Here is a 20,477-nt window from a genome sequence, read left to right on the forward strand (position 1 = left end):
GGGGGTGTATGTGAGTGTGAGTGTGAGTGTGTGGGGGGTGTATGTGAGTGTGAGTGTGGTGTGTGGGGGTGTATGTGAGTGTGAGTGTGAGTGTGTGGGGGGTGTATGTGAGTGTGAGTGTGCTGTGTGGGGGTGTATGTGAGTGTGAGTGTGAGTGTGAGTGTGGTGTGAGGGGGTGTATGTGAGTGTGAGTGTGGTGTGGGGGTGTATGTGATTGTGAGTGTGAGTGTGTGGGGGGTGTATGTGAGTGTGAGTGTGAGTGTGGTGTGTGTGGGGGGTGTATGTGAGTGTGAGTGTGGTGAGGGGGGTTTATGTGAGTGTGAGTGTGGTGTGGGGGGGTGTATGTGAGTGTGAGTGTGAGTGTGTGGGGGGGTGTATGTGAGTGTGAGTGTGGTGTGTGGGGGTGTATGTGAGTGTGAGTGTGAGTGTGTGGGGGGTGTATGTGAGTGTGAGTGTGCTGTGTGGGGGTGTATGTGAGTGTGAGTGTGAGTGTGAGTGTGGTGTGAGGGGGTGTATGTGTATGTGAGTGTGAGTGTGAGTGTGTGGGGGGGTGTATGTGAGTGTGAGTGTGAGTGTGGTGTGAGGGGGTGTATGTGTATGTGAGTGTGAGTGTGGTGTGAGGGGGTGTATGTGTATGTGAGTGTGAGTGTGAGTGTGTGGGGGGTGTATGTGAGTGTGAGTGTGAGTGTGTGGGGGTGTATGTGAGTGAGTGTGAGTGTGGTGTGTGTGGGGTGTATGTGAGTGTGAGTGTGAGTGTTTGGGGGGGTGTATGTGAGTGTGAGTGTGAGTGTGTGTGGGGGTGTATGTGAGTGTGAGTGTGAGCTCCCCGCCCCCCCCAGCAGGCGGCGCCCCCAGGCCGGGGAGGGGGGGGGGAGGCGGGGAGCGGCCCGCGCATGCGCGCTGCTCGCCCCAGCGCCGCCTTCCCCCCAGGCGCACGTGCCTGCGCGCCCAGCTTTTCGGCCCTCCGCGGCCGCCGTCGGGGCCGCGGGGCGCGGCGGGGCCGCCGCGGCGAGATGTTCGCGGAGCTGAACGAGCTGCTGAACGCCTCCCCGCAGCGGCCGGAGCAGGTGAGGGCGGGCCGGGGCCGGGGCCGGGGCCGGGGCCAGGCCGGGCCGGGGCCAGCGGCCGCTGGCCGTGGCGGCAAAGAAGGGCCGCGACCCGGAAGGGGCCGCGCGGTGCATGCTGGGAGTTGTAGTCCTCGGGGGGGGGGAGGGGCGCGTTGCATGGCGGGAAGGGCGCGGGGCACGCTGGGAGCGGGAGGCCTGGCGCCGCCATGGCGGTGGCTTCGGGCGGGCCGGGGCCTGGCGGCGCCTCCGTCCCCGGCCGCGGTGTCGGCACCTCCGATGTCCGCCTTTACGGAGGGCCTGGTCACTGCCACGGTGTAAATACCAAACGGAGCAAAAACGGGAGTAAAACCTGTTACCCCAAACAGCTGTGGGACTCTGCGCGCTTTTAGGCCTCCGAATTAATTCACTTCATCAGTTTTTGTGCTGACGAAGTCATGCGGTAGCAAAACACCCGTGTCCGGTGTAAGAGCTGTAAAGCGCTTCAGGGAAAAAGTTCATAAAACGTGTAACAGCTTTTTTTTTTTTTTCCCTGAGATATTAGCATAGATAATAATAACCGGTATTTCATTTCATAAGTCCTAAGTTTCTCACTTCTCTCCCTGCCTTGTAGCGGCTGCGATCTGAGCAGGGCGGCTTTCTCCCCGGGCTAGAGATCGCCGGCGAGGTAATGCCGTACAGGCCTGCGGCTTGCAGGAGAAGGAGCCAGCCGGAGGCGAGCCGGTCCGCTCCCTGCGGGAGAAACGCCCAGACCCCGCAGTTGGGGGAGCCCTGGTGGAGGTTAGGCCCTCGAGGCTCCGAAAAACTAAGTGAAAAAGAGAGCGGGGGCTCTAGAGTGACGTGGTTCGTGAAGCACCGACACTGGATGGCTTCAGCGGCTGAGGTTCAGTTATAGCAGCGTTGCTCTCCGTGAGGGACAGACCCGAGCTGAGGCTGCGTAAATCCCCAAATCCCTGTGGCTCCTGTGGGTTCACGATAGGGTTTATGTGAAACGCTAAGCAAGGAGCCCTGGGTGAAGCGTGGCTGCTGGCACAGCTCTGCGCGGAGGCTCTTCTAAGGCAGGTTCGATGGTGGAGCCATGGAGGTGAGGAGGGAGGCTGTGACCTGCCAGGCCCGTTTTGCAGGACAGGGAAGTCAGGGAGATTGACGGGGCTGGGGGGAAGAACTGTGGGCAAATGGTATCGCGATCTGTGATTTTTTTTTTTTCCTTCCCTCCCTCCCACCTGTACCCCTTGTGTTCTCCATCCATCCGTGCTGCGAAAGAACAAAACCCAGGGAATTAATCTGGAATGACTCCCGTAGTGGCCAGGCGAGGCAGATTCCTGGGATCGGAGCGTTGCCCTACAGTAACGTAAGCTTGCCTAGCACCTAATCCCTTGTGTTAGCAACAGCACGAGAACTGAGCCCACCCCGGGTGCCGCCTTCGATCGCGGTGCTGTCCACAGCAGGGCAGGCGGGACGGCGATGTGACGGCCAGTTCCCCCTGTACCCTGCCTATGCCGTTGCTTCTGCTGCGGGTCAAACAGCCGGCGGTAGCACGAATAGGAAATTCTGCAGAGCAAAAACCTCGGGAAGATTCAGCCACAAGATCCTGAGTTGTGACTTGGCGCATGCAGAACCCCACAGAGGAGCTGAACCAAAGGCTAGTCTGTGCCGGGAACTGCCTCAAAGTTGTGTTGATTCTTCCTCTTCCATCAACAAGGGGTTTGGGCTTTCTACCCCATGTTGCGGATTTCCCTGCTTCGAGCTGTCTGCCTAGGGCATCGCACCAGAATATTGCTGGCCACAGAACCGTGTTCCCTAATGCCAGAGGTTGGAAGTTCATAGAGTTCATGCACTGCTACGTGCTGTTAAAAGCTAACAAATGGACTGCATTCTTTTGCTCGTGCACGTAATCGTGCTCTGACGAACGTCTTTCACGCAAGTCTGCTCACCGCGGTTTGGAAAACTGCAGATCTAAGTGGCAAACTGCAAGGATCCTTCTTTTGCAAGTCTCTCTGTGTAGTTCCTGTAGGCTGTCAGTAGCACAGGTCAGCTCGACAGTGCTGATCTCTGCACTGAGCCGCGCAGTCTGCGGTATCTCACTGTCCTTGCAACGAGCGCTGAGCTCTCTCTGTTGGGGGACAGGCTCCATGGGCCGTGTCGGGATACATGGCCCAGGCTGGCCAGAAATTGGTGCGTCCTGCTGTGTTAAAAAGCATCACCCTGTTGCAAACCTCTTCCCGTCTTGCCCTAGCTTGAGCATTTTCAAAGTGCTAACAGATCTTTTCACTCCAGGGCTGGTAGGTGGATGTAGCTGCTGCTTGTGTGGGTGTATCTGACATGTCACCGCTGAATGCTTGTGACACCCTCTGCTGCCTATCCAATTGGTTTTGGCAGTTTCTAACAAGTAGCTACAGCTTCTGCCTTGTAGCCTGCAGCCTTTGCAAGAGTGCAAAAACAGCACGTAGAGAGAACAGGCTGAGGCAGAGGAAGATGGATGGAGAAGGTACTGCGAGAAGTACCTTCCTGTACTTTGGAGCGTTTCATCCTGAGCAGTGTCTTTCTGGGCTTGAGGAGGACATGCAGATGGGGGAAGAGGACCAGGCTGCACGTCCGTGGTGCCGGGTCAGTGGCTGCAGAATTTCTGGGTGCCGACAAACAAGTTCCTCGTAATGTGGCCAGGACTTACCTGGCTCCTCAGCAAGAGACCTCCTCTTGTCTGCCATCTGCTAAACTATTTGATGTACACAGTCTCTGGGGACGGGTGCAAGAGATGTATGGACCAGTATGAAAATGGTGCGGCCACAGTATTTTGCAGAACGTGAAAAGCCTCACAGATTACTGCTGGCTTTGCATACTGTCCCTCTTGTGTTGACATGACCCGTAGAGCTCTGCTTCTTGTTATTTGTGTCCCGTGCCCTGCTCCAGAGTTGGTAAAGACTTTGGGGTAGTTCTCTGGCCACCAGAGTTGATGTGAGTTGCTTGGGAAGCATGAAGGATGCCTGAGTTTCCAGGAACTGTTGCCAGCCTTCCTACCAGCAAAGGGGCTGGGGCATGTCAAGGACCTGCTTTGAAGGAAGAGCACAGCCCTTCGAATGCGTGCAGAGAAACACCCAGCCTGCCTCTGTGGGTTAGCTTTGGTAGGATGTGTTGGCCAACTTTATTAGTTGAAAAAAGGGGAGTGCGTATCCGCAGAGAGCAGAGGACTGGGGTATCATTGGTATCTGGGGCTTCTTGAACTTCCTTTGTGCACTTGCATGGTCGCTAAATGTTTTGCTTTCAGCGTGCGGACAGTTGGACTCCCAGGGCTCATTGCCTCTACGTGGGGATTCCCACAGCTCTTAGGTAGGTCCTTTCACAGTAGCTAAAGGGCAAAATGACTTAACAAAAGAAATCTTTACAGTTGTCCTGGAAGCGCAGATGGTGTCAGCAGAACAAACAGCAGTGGTAAGAGAGCTCAGAAAATGTGGAATTTTGCCTGGTTATGTCCTCAGCTTTTCCTTCCTGTGGTCGCTTGGGGACACCATGGGCTGGTGTAGCAGGGACCAGCATCACGCATGGTTTAGAGGAGGTTTGGAGCTGGCTTCCGTCCATAGCGGGGACTCCCAGGTGGCTGCAGGTCTCACTGCCAGACTGCTGTTCCCAGCAGGACATGCTCTTCAGTGCTGCCAGCTCCATCGGCTGCCTCTGTGTCTCCCTCTTCACTCTGACTGTCTGCCTGGCAAAAGGATCACCTGGCTTTGCCAGTTTGAGCCTGTTTTATGCCAACTCCCATGTCACAGCAAGCACTTCCTATGCCTGGTTACCGCCAAGGCCTCCTTCCTGGCTTCTTCTCTTTCCTGAGAAGAGCTCGAGGGTGAGCACTTGTCACCTTCATTTGCTGGAGACACCAGCTAGCTCTGTGGACGTAGTCCTTTTATTTTAAACCCTGAAGTTCCAGCTCATGGGCCGTGCTTGCCCTCTCTTTGAGGGCCTGGGTGGCTGAGGAGCTGCTTTGTAAGGTAAGGAAAGTAGCAGGCACTTGGAGCTCGCTGCTTAGCAGTGAGTAAATTGAGTGTTTGCTCGTCTCCCTCTGGCAGTCCTGGGATGCTGTTCCCAGAGCTTTTCCCCAGCCTCCGGGGGACTCTGGCAGTGGGAAGTCCTTTTTCATCTAGGCTGAGAGCAGGGTTTACAAGCGCAGCCTGGCTGCTGCTTGCACAGGGCATGCACGTGCACGGCAGCTGGCCGTCCTTTTCACCTTGCACCAGGGAGGTGACAGGGGACCGCGTTGGCGCCGCTGCTCCGGCTGCGTGGGAGAGGGTGTCCGAGGGGACGCAGCGGGTGAGCCCGCAGATGCTAAGCCAACGGTCGCATTTGATCCTGTGCTGTTCTAACGCAGAGGCTCCCCCGAGCTTAGCGCTGGAGGATGCCTCGCCAGGCCGGCGCCCCCTGGTACTGCGCTGGCCGCGCAGGCGCAGCCCCTTCGTGGGTGGAAAAGAGCTCTCTCGGCTGAGGCAGAGCAGCATTTTTGCACCCCTAATTGTGCTTTGCATTCCCTGCGGACGTGTTCAATATTTGCCGTTCCATTCACGCCGCCTTATAACACGTTTTAGGCACTGGGGAGTTAACGCTGATGGATGACTTGTAAATTGCGTATGGCTAAATTGTTTGTTGCTGCAAAGGGCTTTTTAGTTTTCTTTCTTTTTTTCTTTTTTCTTTTAGTAGATTGAAAAAATGCATTGATAAGTTCTTTGTGATTAAAAGCAGCCCTTCTCTGGTTTGTATTGATTAAAGAAAAATCTTTGCTAAGGTTTTAATGGAAACAAATGCCTTGATGAGACTGGTGCTGATAACAAGCATGCACTGATGAACGGAATTAATTTCCTGCACGATCGAAAACAAGGTGTATACTTTGTGCAGAAAGCTCTGCTCCAGTAAACACATTTTGATGATCAGGTTTTCTGCTCTGAGTGTGGCATGTGTGAGGTGAGCTTGCAACGGAGGGTAAGGGGGGCAGTTTGGGGGCAGGCTGGGAGCTGGGGAAATAGCGCGACGGGTGGCTGCAGGGCTGCTTGTGGTCTGTTTTTTATTACTTACCTCCCTGCAAGTGTTCCTCGTGTCCTTGGATTGAATAAGGCTTACACGGGTCCCCGTCGTGACGCCACTCAGCTGTGGCCCTGGTGATTCCCTCGGGTCTGCCTGAGGTCCAGAGGGCGAGATGGTCGGGGCTCAGCATGGTCTCCAAGGAGCCGGCCCAGCTCCAGGCTAGCGATGTGTGCCGGGACGTTCGATTCCTGGAGCACGTGAGCGCAGGGAGGCACAACGTGCCCACGCGCAGAGGGGACGTCAGTTGTCAGGGTCGCAGAGGCCATAGGGGCATCCCGAGGATGTTCCTGGGCGGCCACCAGTGGATGCTGGAGAGCAGAGAGAAGTGTTTCCCCAGTGGGAGATTCCAGCAGGGGTGAATGAAAGCGGTAACCTGGCGGACTGGGAGAAGGAGGCGCCTGTTTACATGTGGTTCTTTTCACATCATTTCAACCACTTTGCTCTGATTTAGCAAGCCCTGGCTAGAACTGACAGAGAAGACTAGCGTGAAATACGCTCAAGGACGTCACACACACACGTCTGAACTACAGATAGCAGCACTGTCAATGTCCAGCTCAAACTGGCCTGTGACGATTGTCACAGCGTACAAGGGTGTAAAAGAGATGGAGGCAGGGAGAGGTGACCCAGGAGGAATATAAAGACCCTGTCTGAGCACGCAGGGATGGCCAGAGCCCACCTGGAGTTGAATCTGCTGAGGGAGGTGAAGGGCAACAAGAAGAGCTCCTATGGGCATGTCGGCAGCAGAAGGAAGACCAGGGAAAACGTGGGCCCACTGCTGAATGGGGCAAGGGACCTAGTGACAGAGGACGTGGAAAAGGCCGAGGTACTTGGTGTTGTCTGCACCTCAGTCTTTTCTGGTAAGACTGGCCCTCAATAATCCCAGCCCCCTGAGACCAGTGGGTAAGTCCAGAGCAATGAAGACTTACCCTCAGTAGGGGAGGATCAGGTTAGGGAACGTTTAAAGAAATTGGATGTATGCAAGTCCATGGGATGCGGTGGAGTGCATCCATGAGTGCTGAGGGAGCTGGCTGATGCTGTTGCAAGGCCACTCTTGATAACTGTTGAAAGGTTGTGCTGATCCAGGGAGGTTCCCGGGGACTGGCAGAAGAAGAAGTCGGGTCTCAGAAACGACTGGCTTGTCAGCCTCACCTGGGAAGGTGATGGAGCAACTAATCCTAGAAACCATTTCCAAACGAGGAATGTGATAGAGAGCAGTCAGCATGGGTTTGTCAAAGGGAAATCATGCTTAACTAATCTGACGGCCTTCTATGACAAGTAGCTTGGTGAATGATGGGAGAGCAGTGGATGTTTTTTATGTTGACTTTAGTAAGCCTTTCAACACCATCTCTCCTAATGTCCTTGTAGACAAACCGATGAAGGCTAGATAAGTAGACAGCGAGGTGGACTGACAGCTAGCTGGCTGAACTGCTGGGCTCAGAGGGTTGTGATCAGTGGCACAAAGTCCAGCTGAAGGCCAGTCACTAGCAGTGTCCCCCAGGGGTCAATACTAGGTCCTGTATTGTTTAACTTACTCATCAGTGACCTGGAGGAAGGGACAGAGTGCACCCTCAGCAAGTTTGCCGGCGATACAACACTGGGAGGAGTGGCTGATGCCCCAGAGGGCTGTGCTGCCATTCAGAGGGACCTGGACAGGATGGAGAGATGGGCAGAGAGGAACCTCCTGAAGTTCAACCAAGGCAAGGGCAGGGTCCTGCCCCTGGGGAGGAATAACCCCAGGCACCAGTACAGGCTCGGGGCTGACCTGCTGGAAAGCAGCTCTGCGGAGAAGGACCTGGGGGTCCTGGTGGACAACATGTTGACCATGAGCCAGCAACGTGCCCTTGGAGCCAAGAAGGCCAATGGTACCCTGGGCTGCATTAGGCAGAGTGTTGCCAGCAGGTGGAGGGAGGTGAACCTGCCCCTCTCCTCAGCCCTGGTGAGGCCTCACCTGGAGTGATGGTTCCAGTTCTGGGCTCCCCAGTACAAGAGAGGCATGGAGCTCCTGGAGTGAGTCCATCCAAAAAGATGATGAAGAGACCGGAGCATCTGTCATATGAGGAGATGCTGAGAGAGCTGGGACTCTTCAGCCTGGAGGAGAGAAGAATGAGGGGGGATCTCATCAATGTGACAGGACAAGAGGCAACAGGCACAAACTGAAACGCAGGAAATTCAGTTTAAAGCTAAAGAAAAGCTTCTTTTTTTCTTCCCCCCCTCTCCTGTGAGGATGATTGAACACTGGCACAGGTTGCCCAGAGAGGTTGTACAGTCTCCATCTGTGGACATGTTCAAAACCTGACTGGACAGGGTCTTGGCAGCCTGCTTTAGGTGACCCTGCTGGAGCTGGGGGGTTGGACTGGGCGATCTCCAGAGGCACCTGCCAGCCTCCGCTGTTCTGTGACTGTGAGATTCAGTGACGCTCATCACCACTCAGAGCTGTGCCATAGCCTTGCCCTCTGCAGGGCGCACAACCTGAAAACACTCAACACCATGTAGTTATGTGCAAACTGTGAGACCGTCCCATGCTTAGAGTGACTAGGACTCCCTGCATGTTGGCGAGCTTATAAACCAGACAGGACCTCGGTTTGTGCTCTGCCTCCAAAGATTTAATGCTAGCTGCAAAGGACGAACGTACTAGGGTGGCGTATAGCCTGAATCGAAGTCCCATTAGGTCCTGTCCTTCCTTCTCTAATACCTTCAGTGTCCCTTCTAGCCGCTGGCCTGAGCAGACGTGTTGTCTGCCAAGCTGGCACTGGGAGCGGTCTGTGTCCTCATCTTCCTCTGTTAAAGTTTTTCTACTTCTTTTTTTCCAGGGTAAATTCACGCTGCTGCGAGACACCAGAACAGATGGCAGCTTCCTGGTGCACCATTTCCTCTCCTTTTATCTCAGAGGTACGTGAACGGCTGGACTCTGCAAGGCAGAAGTTCACTGTTGTCTGCTCCTTGGAGGTGTCTTCTGCATGAAGTGGTTGTAACTGAGCAGAGACTGGTTCTGCAGAGAGCGAGGTGTCCTGTGATTAGCGTGAGGTGCTGGGTCAAGACTTGTGGGTCCCAGTCCTGACTTGTTTTTGAGATTTACTCCCTGTCCTTGGGCAGATCTGTTAATCTCTGCAGCTTGTTTCGTCATTAGTGCAACGAACACAGTAAATCACATGGGCGTCTGAGAGTGACGTGCTGAGTATAACCCGTTCACTAGCCAGATGTTTTATAACACAATTAAAAAATTTATCAGGAACAGCTGATAAATAGATAAGCTGGCAGCGAGTAAAGAAACAAAGGGAGGGACCGGCAAGTTGCCTCATTGCTCTTCTGCCAACGGTTTTGCCCGTGAATAACCTGTCAGACCCTGTCGAGTGGGCATCTCACCGGGCTGTGTCAAGCATTGCTGTGGAGAGCGCTGGGCTCCTCCAGCAGGTATTGATGCCGTGACCCGCGTTTTGAAGGGACAACCCTGCTGGGCACTGCCTTAGGGTCTGTCCGAGTCACTGCACAGCTCTGCCACCACGCTGACCTGCAGTGCTGCCCAGAGGGTCACAGCAAGGAGCTCCCCGCCTCCCTGGGAAAAAAACCTGTCCCCTGTGGTTACCCAGCGCTGTGGGATTGCTCTGCAGCTCGGTGCGTGTCTGCTTGCTTTCACCCTCTCATTTCCCCCCTTGCTCCTGCCTGTCTACTTCTAGATCTGCCTGCAGCTCCTCCACGTTGTCCAAGTACCTTGTTGGTGTTTGCAGCGTTTGGGAGCTCCCAGGTGGTCCGTGAGGCCGTTGACTTCCCTCCACTCGTGTTCTGTGTCCTACTTCCCGGCAGGGAGAAACAAATACATTGATTTTTGCCTGTACCCAAACCAGGCTAGATGGTCGCATGCTGGCTTTTCCCAAATCACCTTCTACGGAGACGTCTTTGTCAAAATTGCTAGTTCTGTTTGTGTTTCCAGACAAGGTCCTTTATCCTACCAGAGCCAAAACAGGGACTTTTGGCACTCCAGTGATTTCAGTAACTTGTGTCATGGTCGACCATTGGCCTCCTTGCAGCGGTACCTGCAAACAGTGCCAGGAGATCCCAGGACACCATGGGATGAGACAGAAAAGGGGCCTTCTGCTTCTGTTATGCCACCCTTTTCTTCTCATCCTTTTCTCTTTTTAAACTGAGAAATAAAAAAATCCCCAAACTGAGGAAAACCCACAGAAAGGTGAAAACTCGCAGCCCAGCCAGGAGCAAGTGACAGGCTCCCTAGACCCATCTCACTTCAAGGTCTTTCGAGGATTTCTGACCTGGCTGCTGTGATTTATGTGCCTTAACAGTGCCACCTTTGCAGTTTGCGGAATTTAAATGCTAACGTGTCTTTTGTCTTCTCACGCAGCTGGCTGTAAGGTTTGCTTTGTGGCCCTGCTCCAGTCCTTCAGTCACTATAACATTGTAGCGCAGAAGCTGGTAAGTCTCTGGGTTAACAGGTACAGGCCCAGGTAACTTCCATTGGGTGGAAAGGAGTGAAAATGGGGAATGGAAACTGCATGTGGACAAATGCTCCCAGATCTTGTTGGGGCTGATCAGTGCCTCTGCAGCAGGGGTGGAGAGCATTTCTGGCTGTAAAAGGGAGGCGATATGGGAAAAGACGTGTCTCATGGCCCTGGAGAAGGCAGATGCAAGGGGGTGGGGAGCTGGGGACACAATGCTAGGAGTGCCTGGAGGGGCTGACACACTGATGGATAATTTAGTGCACATTTGGAAGATTCCCTGCTGATCTACTTGGTCTTGTCGCTCGGGGAAACCTTCCCAGCACCGCTCTTGTTCTGCGGCATAGACCTTTGGCTGGCGCTGGCCTGCCACCCTCCTGCTTCTCCAGGCTGAACTGCAGCTGGCTTGCTGCTTCCTCTGCCCGGAAATCTCAGTCCTTGCATCTTTCTTTGGAAAAGATCAGTATGCCTCAGGCAAGCCCAGAGTTGTAGATGCAGTTTCATTAGTGCTCTGGGGAAAGAAATCGTGCGGTAGCTGTGTCCGAAGGGCTTTTGTGCATGCTGGCAGGACCTCCTGGCTCACCTTGCTGTGCGGGAGGTCCAAGATGCCTTTTTGTCCTCTGCCCCCTGGTGACGCTGTGGTGAAGAGCTGTGGGCTGTGACACCTGGCAAGCTTAGACTGATGCAGTGAGGTACCTCATGCTTCTTCTGGCCTCCAGGCCAAGCCATGAGTTTCAGCCGTCTCAGGAGCTGTGGTGCTGGGTACATGCTAACACCTTTCCTTCCGGTTGTGAGTCAGGCAAGGATTATGTGTGCCTTCAAGTGAGGAAATTGAGAAACAAAGTAAGTTGGGTCATTCCCAGTGGTGGCAAAGCAGTCTCAGCTCTGACCTGCATCTCCTGGCTCTCCATACAGGACTCTTACAGACACGAAACGCTCTGGCCTGAAGTCCAGGTGGGCTTCCAGGGACAAGGGCTGGCATTGGTCCTCCCTCCTCTGCCTTTGTGTGAAATCCCAGCAAAACTTCTGTTTGTAAAGACGTCCAGGCGTTGGAGAACCAGGTGTTGTAATAACGGTGCATTCCCCACTTTAAGCATGGTTTGAGTTTTGGTGCTTGCTGAAACAATTGTATTTAATTTAGTACTCAGTTTTTACCTTTCAAAAGAGATAAGTGGTCTGAGAGCTCAGACCTAAGGGGAATAAAATGAACTGAGCAAATGCCACGTTTCTGTGTGAGGCTTTAACTTCTCCTCTTGCTCAGATACTCAACATGTTTTTCCCCTGCTGAGCAGATTTCCCACTGCCGCTCATGTCAGCCTCTGGGGACGTGGAATGGGTCTGGCCTTCATGTTGTGGAGAGGAGGAAACCTTGGAGGAAACCCACGGACAGGAAACAGGACATAGCAACTGGTGTAGGCAGCAGATTCAGCTGTTAAATTTGGGAACCCTATCTGCTCTAAAAGCAGAGTCGTGTTTGTCGATGTGTTCCCTAACGTGGTGAAATTTCCCAGTGCACAGCTTGTGTGTGTGCTTTTAATAGGTGGTGTTGTCACTTCTCCCCTGGGAGTGTCTGAGGGGTGAGAGAACAGGATTAGCTGGAGCACACGTGCAATGCAGCTTGAAATGATCTCCTGCCTGATGCTTGAACCAGAAAGGTTGCTCTCTTGGAGGGAGGTGATAAGCAGAACAATACGATTTGCCCAGGGGAGCTCCGAGGAGCGATTGCGTTTGCCTGCAGCAGCGAGCTGGCCCCGTGCCTTTGGTTTCAGGTCTCTGAGTCAGTCTTACATTATAACTTCACAAGTGTCTGTGTGGTTGATGTTATGAATTCCTCCTAAACTCTGAGGAGCTGGAGGTCGTGGCATTGGTTATTTATATCTGCCTGAGTTTCCATAAGAGCTTGCCTTTGCTTTAATTCTGTGCTTAAATGAACACATCAGGCTTAGTAAAAGTGGTTTTTGGCAGGGCAGTTTTGCTCTTGTTTATGGTTGGAATTTGCTGTGTTTACAGCAAATGGTATAGCAGTGCTGCCTTAAATCCCTAAGTGGCAGCCTGCAGAGACGACATTTGCACAGACGCAGCAAACCCTGATTTCCAGCACAACTCCAAGCTGAGACATGTTGTGGCTGGGTGTGCTGCATGCTCCAGCAAATGGCCGGCTGCTCCCTTCCCTTATCCTCTTCCTCGGTGGCAGCCTTCAGATCAGCTGCATAGCTCTCCACGTTCACTGGGAGAGTGGCAGAGCATCAGGCAGCAGATGCTCGGGGAAAAGGCAAGTGGTGGGAATAATCTGGCCCAAGGGCAGCCACAGAATCACAGAATGGTTGAGGTTGGCAGGGACCTCTGGAGATCAGGTAGTCCGACCCCCCTGCTCCAGCAGGGTCCTCTAGAGCAAGTTGCCCAGACAGCTTTTGAATATCTCCAGGGAAGGAGACTCCACCGCCTCTCTGGACAACCTGTGCCAGTGCTCGGTCACCCTCACAGGAAAGAAGTTTTTCCTCATGTTCAGACAGAACTTCCTGTGTTGCAGTTTCTGCCCTTTGCCTCTTGTCCTGTCGCTGAGCACCACAGAGAAGAGTCTGGCCCCATCCTCTTGACACCCCCCCTTCAGATACTTGTACAGAAGACCCCCCCCCCCCACAACCCAGTCTTCTCTTCTCCAGACTGAAGAGTCCCAGCTCTCAGCCTCTGGTCATAGGAGAGATGCTCCAGCCCTTTCATCATCTTTGTGGCTCTTCACTGGACTCACTCCAGGAGCTCCATGCTTCTCTTGTACTGGGGAGCCCAGAACTGGAACCAGTACTCCAAGTGGGGCCTCACCAGGGCTGAGGAGAGGGGCAGGATCACCTCCCTCCACCTGCTGGCAACACTCTGCCTAATGCAGCCCAGGGTACCATTGGCCTTCTTGGCCCTAAGGGCACGTTGCTGGCTCATGGTCAACATGTTGTCCACCAGGACCCCCAGGTCCTTCTCCGCAGAGCTGCTTTCCAGCAGGTCAGCCCCGAGCCTGTCCTGGTGCCTGGGGTTATTCCTCCCCAGGGGCAGGACCCTGCCCTTGCCTTGGTTGAACTTCAGGAGGTTCCTCTCTGCCCAGCTCTCCATCCTGTCCAGGTCCCTCTGAATGGCAGCACAGCCCTCTGGGGCATCAGCCACGCCTCCCAGTGTTGTATCGCCGGCAAACTTGCTGAGGGTGCACTCTGTCCCTTCCTCCAGGTCATTGATGAATATATTGAACAATACTGGTCCCAGTACTGACCCCTGGGGGCCACCACTACACACAGGCCTCCAACTAGACTCTGCACTGCTGACCACAACCCTCTGAGCTCGGCCATCCAGCCAGTTCTCAATCCACCTCGCTGTCCACTCGTCCAGCCCACGCTTCCTGAGCTTGCCTGTGAGGATGTGATGGGGGACAGTGTGGAAAAGCCTTGCTGAAGCCCAGGTAGTCCACCCTCACTGCTCTCCCCTCCTCTACCCAGCCAGGTGTCTCCCATCAGAGAAGGCTATCAGGTTGGGTAAGCATGGTTTGCCTTTGGTGAATCCACGCTGACTACTCCCGATCACCTTCTTGTCCTCCACGTGCTTAGAGATGGTCTGCAGGATGAGCTGTTCCATCAGCTTTCCAGGGCTGGAGGTGAGGCTGACAGGCTTGTATTTTCCTGGCTCCTCCTCCTTGCCCTTGTTGAAGACTGGAGGGACGCTGGCTTTCTTCCAGGCCTCAGGCACCTCTCCTGATCTCCAGGACCTTTCAAAGATGATGGAGAGTGGCCTAGCGATAACATCCGCCAGCTCCCTCAGCAGTCGTGGGTGCATCCCATCAGGGCCCATGGACTTGTGGGTGTCAGGTTTGCCTGAATGATCTCTAACCCGATCCTCCTCCACCAAGGGAAGGTCTTCCTTTCTCCCTGGTCTCGTGGGTCGGGGATTCCTGAGGGCTGGCCTTAGCAGTGAAGGCTGAGGCAAAGAAGGTGTTCAGGACCTCGGCCTTTTTTTTTGTGTCCTTTGTTTCCAGGTCCCTTGCCCCATTCAGTAGCGGTCCCACGTGTCCCCTAGTCTTCCTTTTGTTACCAATTTATTTAAAGAAGCCTTTCTGGCTGTCCTTGCTACCTGGGCTAAGTTGCCCTGTCCACAGGTTACATCTCCCAAGCTTAATCATCTCCAGCAGAATCCAGCAGAAGGTTGTATGCTTATGAAAGGCTGCAGTCCAGAGAGCTTCCTAACTTAGCGATGCTCCCGATTCTGCTGGGGACTGGTGGTCCCAGGTCCCGAGAAGCGCTGGCAGTTCACGGGGTGGCTTTACTCAGCACTGTAGGACGTGGTTTCCGCTGGTGTTCCCACCGGTTTCGGAACAGCTTTGTCCGGCACACAGGGAAGACAGTGTTTGTTCGGCGTGTTTGGAGCGCTGGCAGCGCGGAGCCCAGCCGGTTCCCGGTGCTGCCTGTCGGGCTGGCGGCTGCTCACTCGCACTAGGAGGAATGCAATCCCGTTTGGCTTTTTACAGGAGTAAAAAGCTGCTGAGGCTGAATATGGTTATTTGAGGCTGGAGAGAGTGCTCTGGCCTCCCCAGAGCAGTGCTGCTGAAGGCAGGCTAGCATTATACAGTCTTTACGGTGGTACTTTTTGGATCTTGTCCTTGTAGCATCTGATGTGTGGTGATACACTGAATATTTATACACAGCTGAAGTAACACTTGCCTCACTTGCTGCTTCCCCACAGCACTGTCAGGTCTTACCAGTCCAGGACCCGTTCCCTATATATTAGCTAAATGCAGTGATATATTTTTACTTATAGGAAAAAGCTTCCCCAGAATTTTCTGCCTACGCTGGCTCTGCAACACTGGCCTCACGCTTTTCCTTTTCTGCAAATCCCACTCTTTTCATGAGGATCTGCGCTGAATTTTAAGGGCCAGCAGGGAATGTTAATGTTATTTGTCATGACCTTCTAGAGAACATGCTGGGCTGCAGCAAGACTAACGGCATCGAGGCAGCTTGCCAGATTGGTGTTCCCACCCTCGTTTATACAGCGTTTGTTTTGTTTTAAAGGAAAAATATATTTGTCCCCGGTTGGCCTCCCTCTTGCCTGCTCCCCTGTGCGCTGCTGCAGCCCGGGGATCGCAGACCGGCGTGCGTTGCCTGGTCACTTCTGTTCTCCCCCGCAGGTAGTTGTGCTGGAGAGGAGACCTTGGAGAGCTGCTCGATCACAAATTGTTGCACTTTGTACCACGGTCGTGTTCATGGCTGGAGTTAATAACTGCCCCCTCACATGCTCCGTTACGCGTTCTCTCCTGCAAATGTTTTGCTTTCTGTAATGACGTGACCAGCCGCGAGTGGCAGTTCTGATTTTAAGGTACGTCACTGCTGCCAGACCAGGGGGGGACGCGACGCTGCCAGGTTGATGGCGTCCTGGATGGACGCGAGCGATTGCGCTCCGTCGCAGAGCTTTCAACCGCAGTGGTGCTGAGCTGCGATTTCACGGGCATTTCTGGGCTTGATCGATAAGTGACAGATTGCTAAAGACGACGTCTGTGTGCTGCGACAGTGGAGCGTGGTGCAGTGAGATAACTGGAGCTTTCAGGGGTGGTAACGCGCCATTTGGGTGCTCTGCAACACGGCAGCTCTTCAGCGGGGACGTGGTTTTAGCGTCTCTCTCTGTGATGGACTACTGTCAGTGAGGCAGGTGCCGTTGGACATTTCGGCACGTTTTCTACCCTCTCTGAGCTGTCCCGGTGCTTCCTCCGCTGTTCTGGAGGTTATGGTCAGGCAGCTGTGTGCAGGCTCTTCCCTGTGAAATAAGCAGAAGTCTTCTGGGCCCAAACTGAGCTCGGAGCAGAGTTGCCTCCTCTTCATCCCACTGGGGATTAACCATTGAACCAAGGTGCAGAAATTGGGAATAGTGGGATTGGGTTGTCTATACAAATGGAGAGAGGGTCATCTCTAGAGGTCTTAGCTGCGACAGGAGCCTGCAGTGGGGTGACCGGAGTCCAGGTCTTCATCCAGCACCGCGCCTGGTAAAACGCCTTCGTGCAGCCCGTTACGAAGGCATTGGAACTTCTCAGGAGCTTCTGGCATGGTCATCCTCCCTCCCTGAAAGGCAGGAGCGCATCCGGGACCTTGCTCCTCCACTGTGAAACGAGACTGGACTTGCTGGGTCCACCTAGGACCTGCATGGCCCAGAAGGGACCCACTCTCACCCCTCGCCTGCCTTCCTCCAGGACATGGCCCTCTTCCCGCTGTCCTCCAGCGGGCCTTGGTGTCATGGTGCTAGGCTGCTGGGACTTTTAAAGAGGGGACATTGTTTGCTTTTCCTTGCCGCTCTGCGAGAGAAGCCTCTCTGCTTCTGTGGCTTTCTGGCAGGGTTTTAGCGAGTAAGCGTCACCTGCAAAAGCTGAATTTCTGCGCTCGCAGTGTACGTGAGCCACGGCTGGATCTGGGCTGGGCGAGAGGTGTGGCAGGGAGGGCAGGAGACCGGCGGGCCCCGTTACAGGAACCGCTGCCCCCGCTCCCGGCTAGCCTGGGAGAGTGGGAAGGGAGGGAAGACAATGGGGATTAGTCAAGGCGTGGGCGCGATGCAACCCGAAGCGCTCCTTGGCTCACGCCGCTCGCTGAGGGGCTGTTGGCGAACGAAAGGGCTGCGTCCCAAAGCGCTGGCTGCTGCCGTGCCCGAGGCTCGCCTTCGCGCTCGCAGCGCCCAAGCCGGAGTTTTCCGCTTGGCCTGATTTCCTCCCAGAAACGTGCGGGAGACGAGGAAAAGGAAAGGCGAACTCAGGGCTGAGGGACGCAACGGAGCTGAAACGGGCAGCGCCCGCTAACGGAGACGCTTGGCAAAGTCTCCGGCGCGACGGGCCGAGCTTCCCCGCGCGCCTCGTTCCTGGTGGCCGGCCCCGGCCGCCCGTCGAACGAAGCTCGGCGCGGGTGCTGCTTGCCGCCTGCCTCCCAGGCCGTGCGCGCCGCGACGGGGTCTTCCCCTCTCCCCAGGGCGTCAGTCTGACGGCTGCCAAGGAGCGGGGCCAGCTGGTCTTTCTGGAAGGCCTCGGGTCCTGCCTCGACGTCCTCTTCGGGGAGGAGGAGCAGGCCGGGCGGCCCCGACCTCTTCGCTTTATAAGGTAAAACCCGGCAGAGGCGGCTCGGCGGGGGCTCAGCCTCCATCAGCAAACGTGCTGGGGGGACCCGGGTTGGTTTTGGGGAGCGGGGGCCCGGCGGAAACCCGGCGTCCTGCAGCGCCGCAGGGGCTGGCGGCCCCGCGCGGCGCCGTCTCCCTTTGGCCAGTCCAGCTCCGTAGCCCAGGTGCTCGCGGTTGCGCTGCAGAGGCGTCTGCCCTCAGCGTCGGTCCCTACCGGCATCCGGCCGGTGCCTTCCCGCCCGCCACCTCCTCCTCTTTCTCTTGCAGCGAGAGCGCCTCCGACCTGAGGGCCCTGTTCGAGTTCGTGCGGACGTCGCTGGCCCCCGCCGCCGGCGACGCCTGGCAGGGCCGCGCGCTGCTGGTGGACGACCTCGGCGTCCTGCTCAGCCTGGGCGCCGCGCCGGTGGCCGTGCTGGACTTCGTCCACTACTGCCGCGTGGCCGTGTGCTCCCAGCTGCAGGTAGGGCGCCCGGCGGGGACGGGACGCGGGTTCGGATACCGGCGGCGGCGTTGGCGGGGGGGGGGGTCCGTAAGCAGCAGGACTCCTCTAGGTCAGCAAACGGCGCCGTCGCTGCCGGGGCGTCCGAGGAGAAGCGGGTCGCCCCGCGTCGCCTTCGTAAAACCGGGCTGCTTTGGCAGGGAAGGAGGGACGGGAAGGCCGAGGCTGCGAGCGCTGACGTTAGACGCAAACATCCGAGAGCCTCTGGAGCGAAGCCCGGGTTTTGTCGTCTCCGTCCGCTCGGGCGCGAGGGGGTTTTGGAAGGCTTTTGGCCATCTGAGAAGTTCAAGCTGTTGCTCTCCGGCCGCTCTCTCCGGAGGCCTCCCGGGCGCTGCGCTGCCTGCCGGGAGCGTCGCAGCCCCACGTCGCTTCGAATTCGATGCTGTTTTCAGTGCCTGGTGACCCGCGTGGGCTGAGGCGGACGCTCCCGGGCTGCGGTTTTAATGGAGCTGGTGTCGCGCCGGGGAGCGCTTCGCTGCTCGCGCAAAGCGAGGCTGGAGCGTCGCAGCTCTGCCCGCCTCCCTTTGGCGGCATTTTTACGTAGCTGGTTCGGAGCCGCGCAGAGAGTTGCCGTTTGCCCGGCCTGATGGACCGGTTTAACTAGGGAGCTGTTGCGTAACGAAGGCTTGAGGTACTTTTAGGCTGCAGATATATATATATATGTATGCAGCAATATCAATATACAGCAAACTGTTTCAGATATATGCACGTACATGCATGTGTGTGTGTGAATATATCTGCAGTTTATTGCCCCAGCAGACTTCAGGCCAGGTCCAGCTGCCGGCCCGGGGGCTGGCTAAGTCGCTTAGTGCGCCGGGCATTTGTGCAAGCCCCATCCCTCATCTGCCCCCTTGCCCCGAGCGGATTAGGAACGAGCGAGGGGCTAAATCGCTGTCCGGTGCTCTCTGGCCAGGGCAACATCGTGGTGCTGGTTCACAGCAGCGAGGATTCGGAAGATGAGGAAAACGAGCTGGTCGTGACCTCGCTGTGCCATCACAGCGACCTGATCCTCTGGGCCGAGGGGCTGGCGACCGGCTTCTGCAAGGACGTTCACGGGCAGGTGAAGTCCCTGCGAGATGGAAAGGTGGACGGAGCAGCGGCGGCTCGGGCTGCGTCCTGCGCCGCGGCGGCACGGGAGTTTCCCGGGAAGCTTCTCCAAACCGTCCTGCCCATGGACCTGCCTGCAGCTGGGTCCCCGGTTGCTGCTTGGTCTCTCTGCTGGCGCTGCCACCACGGGGACAGGGACGGGTTACGGGGCCCGCGTGACACTTTCTGTCCCAGCAAGCCACGAGGGGGGTGGAGGGAGAGGACGCTGCGGTTGGGGCAGCCGCAGGGGTGTTATTCCTCTTCCTTTCCCTTTGCAGTTGAAAATAATTAGGAGAGCATCCCTGCAGCTGGGAGGGGAGCAGGACGTCCTCCAGATCTACCAGTACAAGATCCAGGACAAGAACGTCACCTTTTTCGCCCGAGGGCTGTCAGCTGCTGTCCTGTGACGCTGGGGCCCGGCACAGCGCCCCGAGAGCGGCGCACGGCCCGCCACGGAGGGCTGGGGAGGCCGGTCCCGTTGGCTGGACGTGCCACCAAAGCAGCCTGGCTGCTTCAGCAGCACCTCCAGGAGCAGCGCGGCAAACCGACCCAGGAGGGAGGCTTAAACCCGCGCTGAGCCGCGCGCCGACGCCGGGGTTAGCTTGCCTAGAGCTTGTTGCGTCCCTTTGTGCTGCCGCCCCGCTCCTGACATAGGCGTGAGGGTACAGCGGGCGAGAACGACCTTCAGAGTGTGTCCGCGCAAGCAGGGGGCTGCGCCCCGAGCGTGCCTCCGGGCGCGCCTCCCCTTTTCGGGTGTGCTAAGGCACGGCCCTGCCGCGCCAGGTGCTGCGCCGCCGGGTCCCCCCACCCTCGAGCTGGTGTTAAACGTGCCAGATGAGACAGGGCGGGCGGAGGCAGGCATGGCCCGGGAGCGTGTTGCAATTCTTACCTTTCTCCCAGCTCTGGCACCGAACAGCTTTGCTCAGCTCCCAACTTGCCCCGAATTAAAGAACATATAGCTATATATATAGTGGCTCTCCGTGCTGCTGCTCTGAGACCCAAAGCCGCCTTGCTTCGCTGCGTTACTTCCCCCGAGAAGGCGCCGTGCCCGTTTGGGTCCGTTCAGCGTGCAGCTTCCCGCGCGCGCCCTCGGCTGCAGGCAACGGACGGAGGTTTGGACGGGAGCCGCTGCCGCTCCTCGGACCGCGGCTCGCCGGGCTTGGCTGGGGTAAAACACAGGTAGCGCCAGCGGTG

At 56.2% G+C, this 20,477-nt stretch overlaps 1 protein-coding gene across 4 annotated transcripts; it reads left to right on the forward strand.

Moving 5' to 3' along the window:
• Positions 1–870: 870 nt before the first annotated feature.
• Positions 871–20,249, forward strand: ELP6 (elongator acetyltransferase complex subunit 6). Of its 4 annotated transcripts, none has more exons than XM_068934000.1 (8): positions 1,245–2,148; positions 2,328–2,415; positions 8,942–9,020; positions 10,486–10,556; positions 17,554–17,681; positions 17,966–18,158; positions 19,111–19,257; positions 19,562–20,249. In XM_068934000.1, exons 1-8 carry the CDS (start codon positions 2,132–2,134, stop codon positions 19,688–19,690), a joined length of 852 nt encoding a protein of 283 aa, XP_068790101.1. In that variant the 5' UTR covers positions 1,245–2,131; the 3' UTR covers positions 19,691–20,249. The 4 variants fall into 4 exon arrangements, with proteins under 4 accessions (XP_068790099.1, XP_068790101.1, XP_068790098.1 ...); XM_068933997.1 differs by having other exon boundaries at positions 1,245–1,844; XM_068933999.1 differs by having other exon boundaries at positions 1,251–1,381.
• The last annotated feature ends 228 nt before the right edge of the window (positions 20,250–20,477 follow it).

The sequence above is a fragment of the Struthio camelus genome, chromosome 2, assembly GCF_040807025.1.
Source record: "Struthio camelus isolate bStrCam1 chromosome 2, bStrCam1.hap1, whole genome shotgun sequence".
NCBI lineage: Eukaryota > Metazoa > Chordata > Aves > Struthioniformes > Struthionidae > Struthio > Struthio camelus.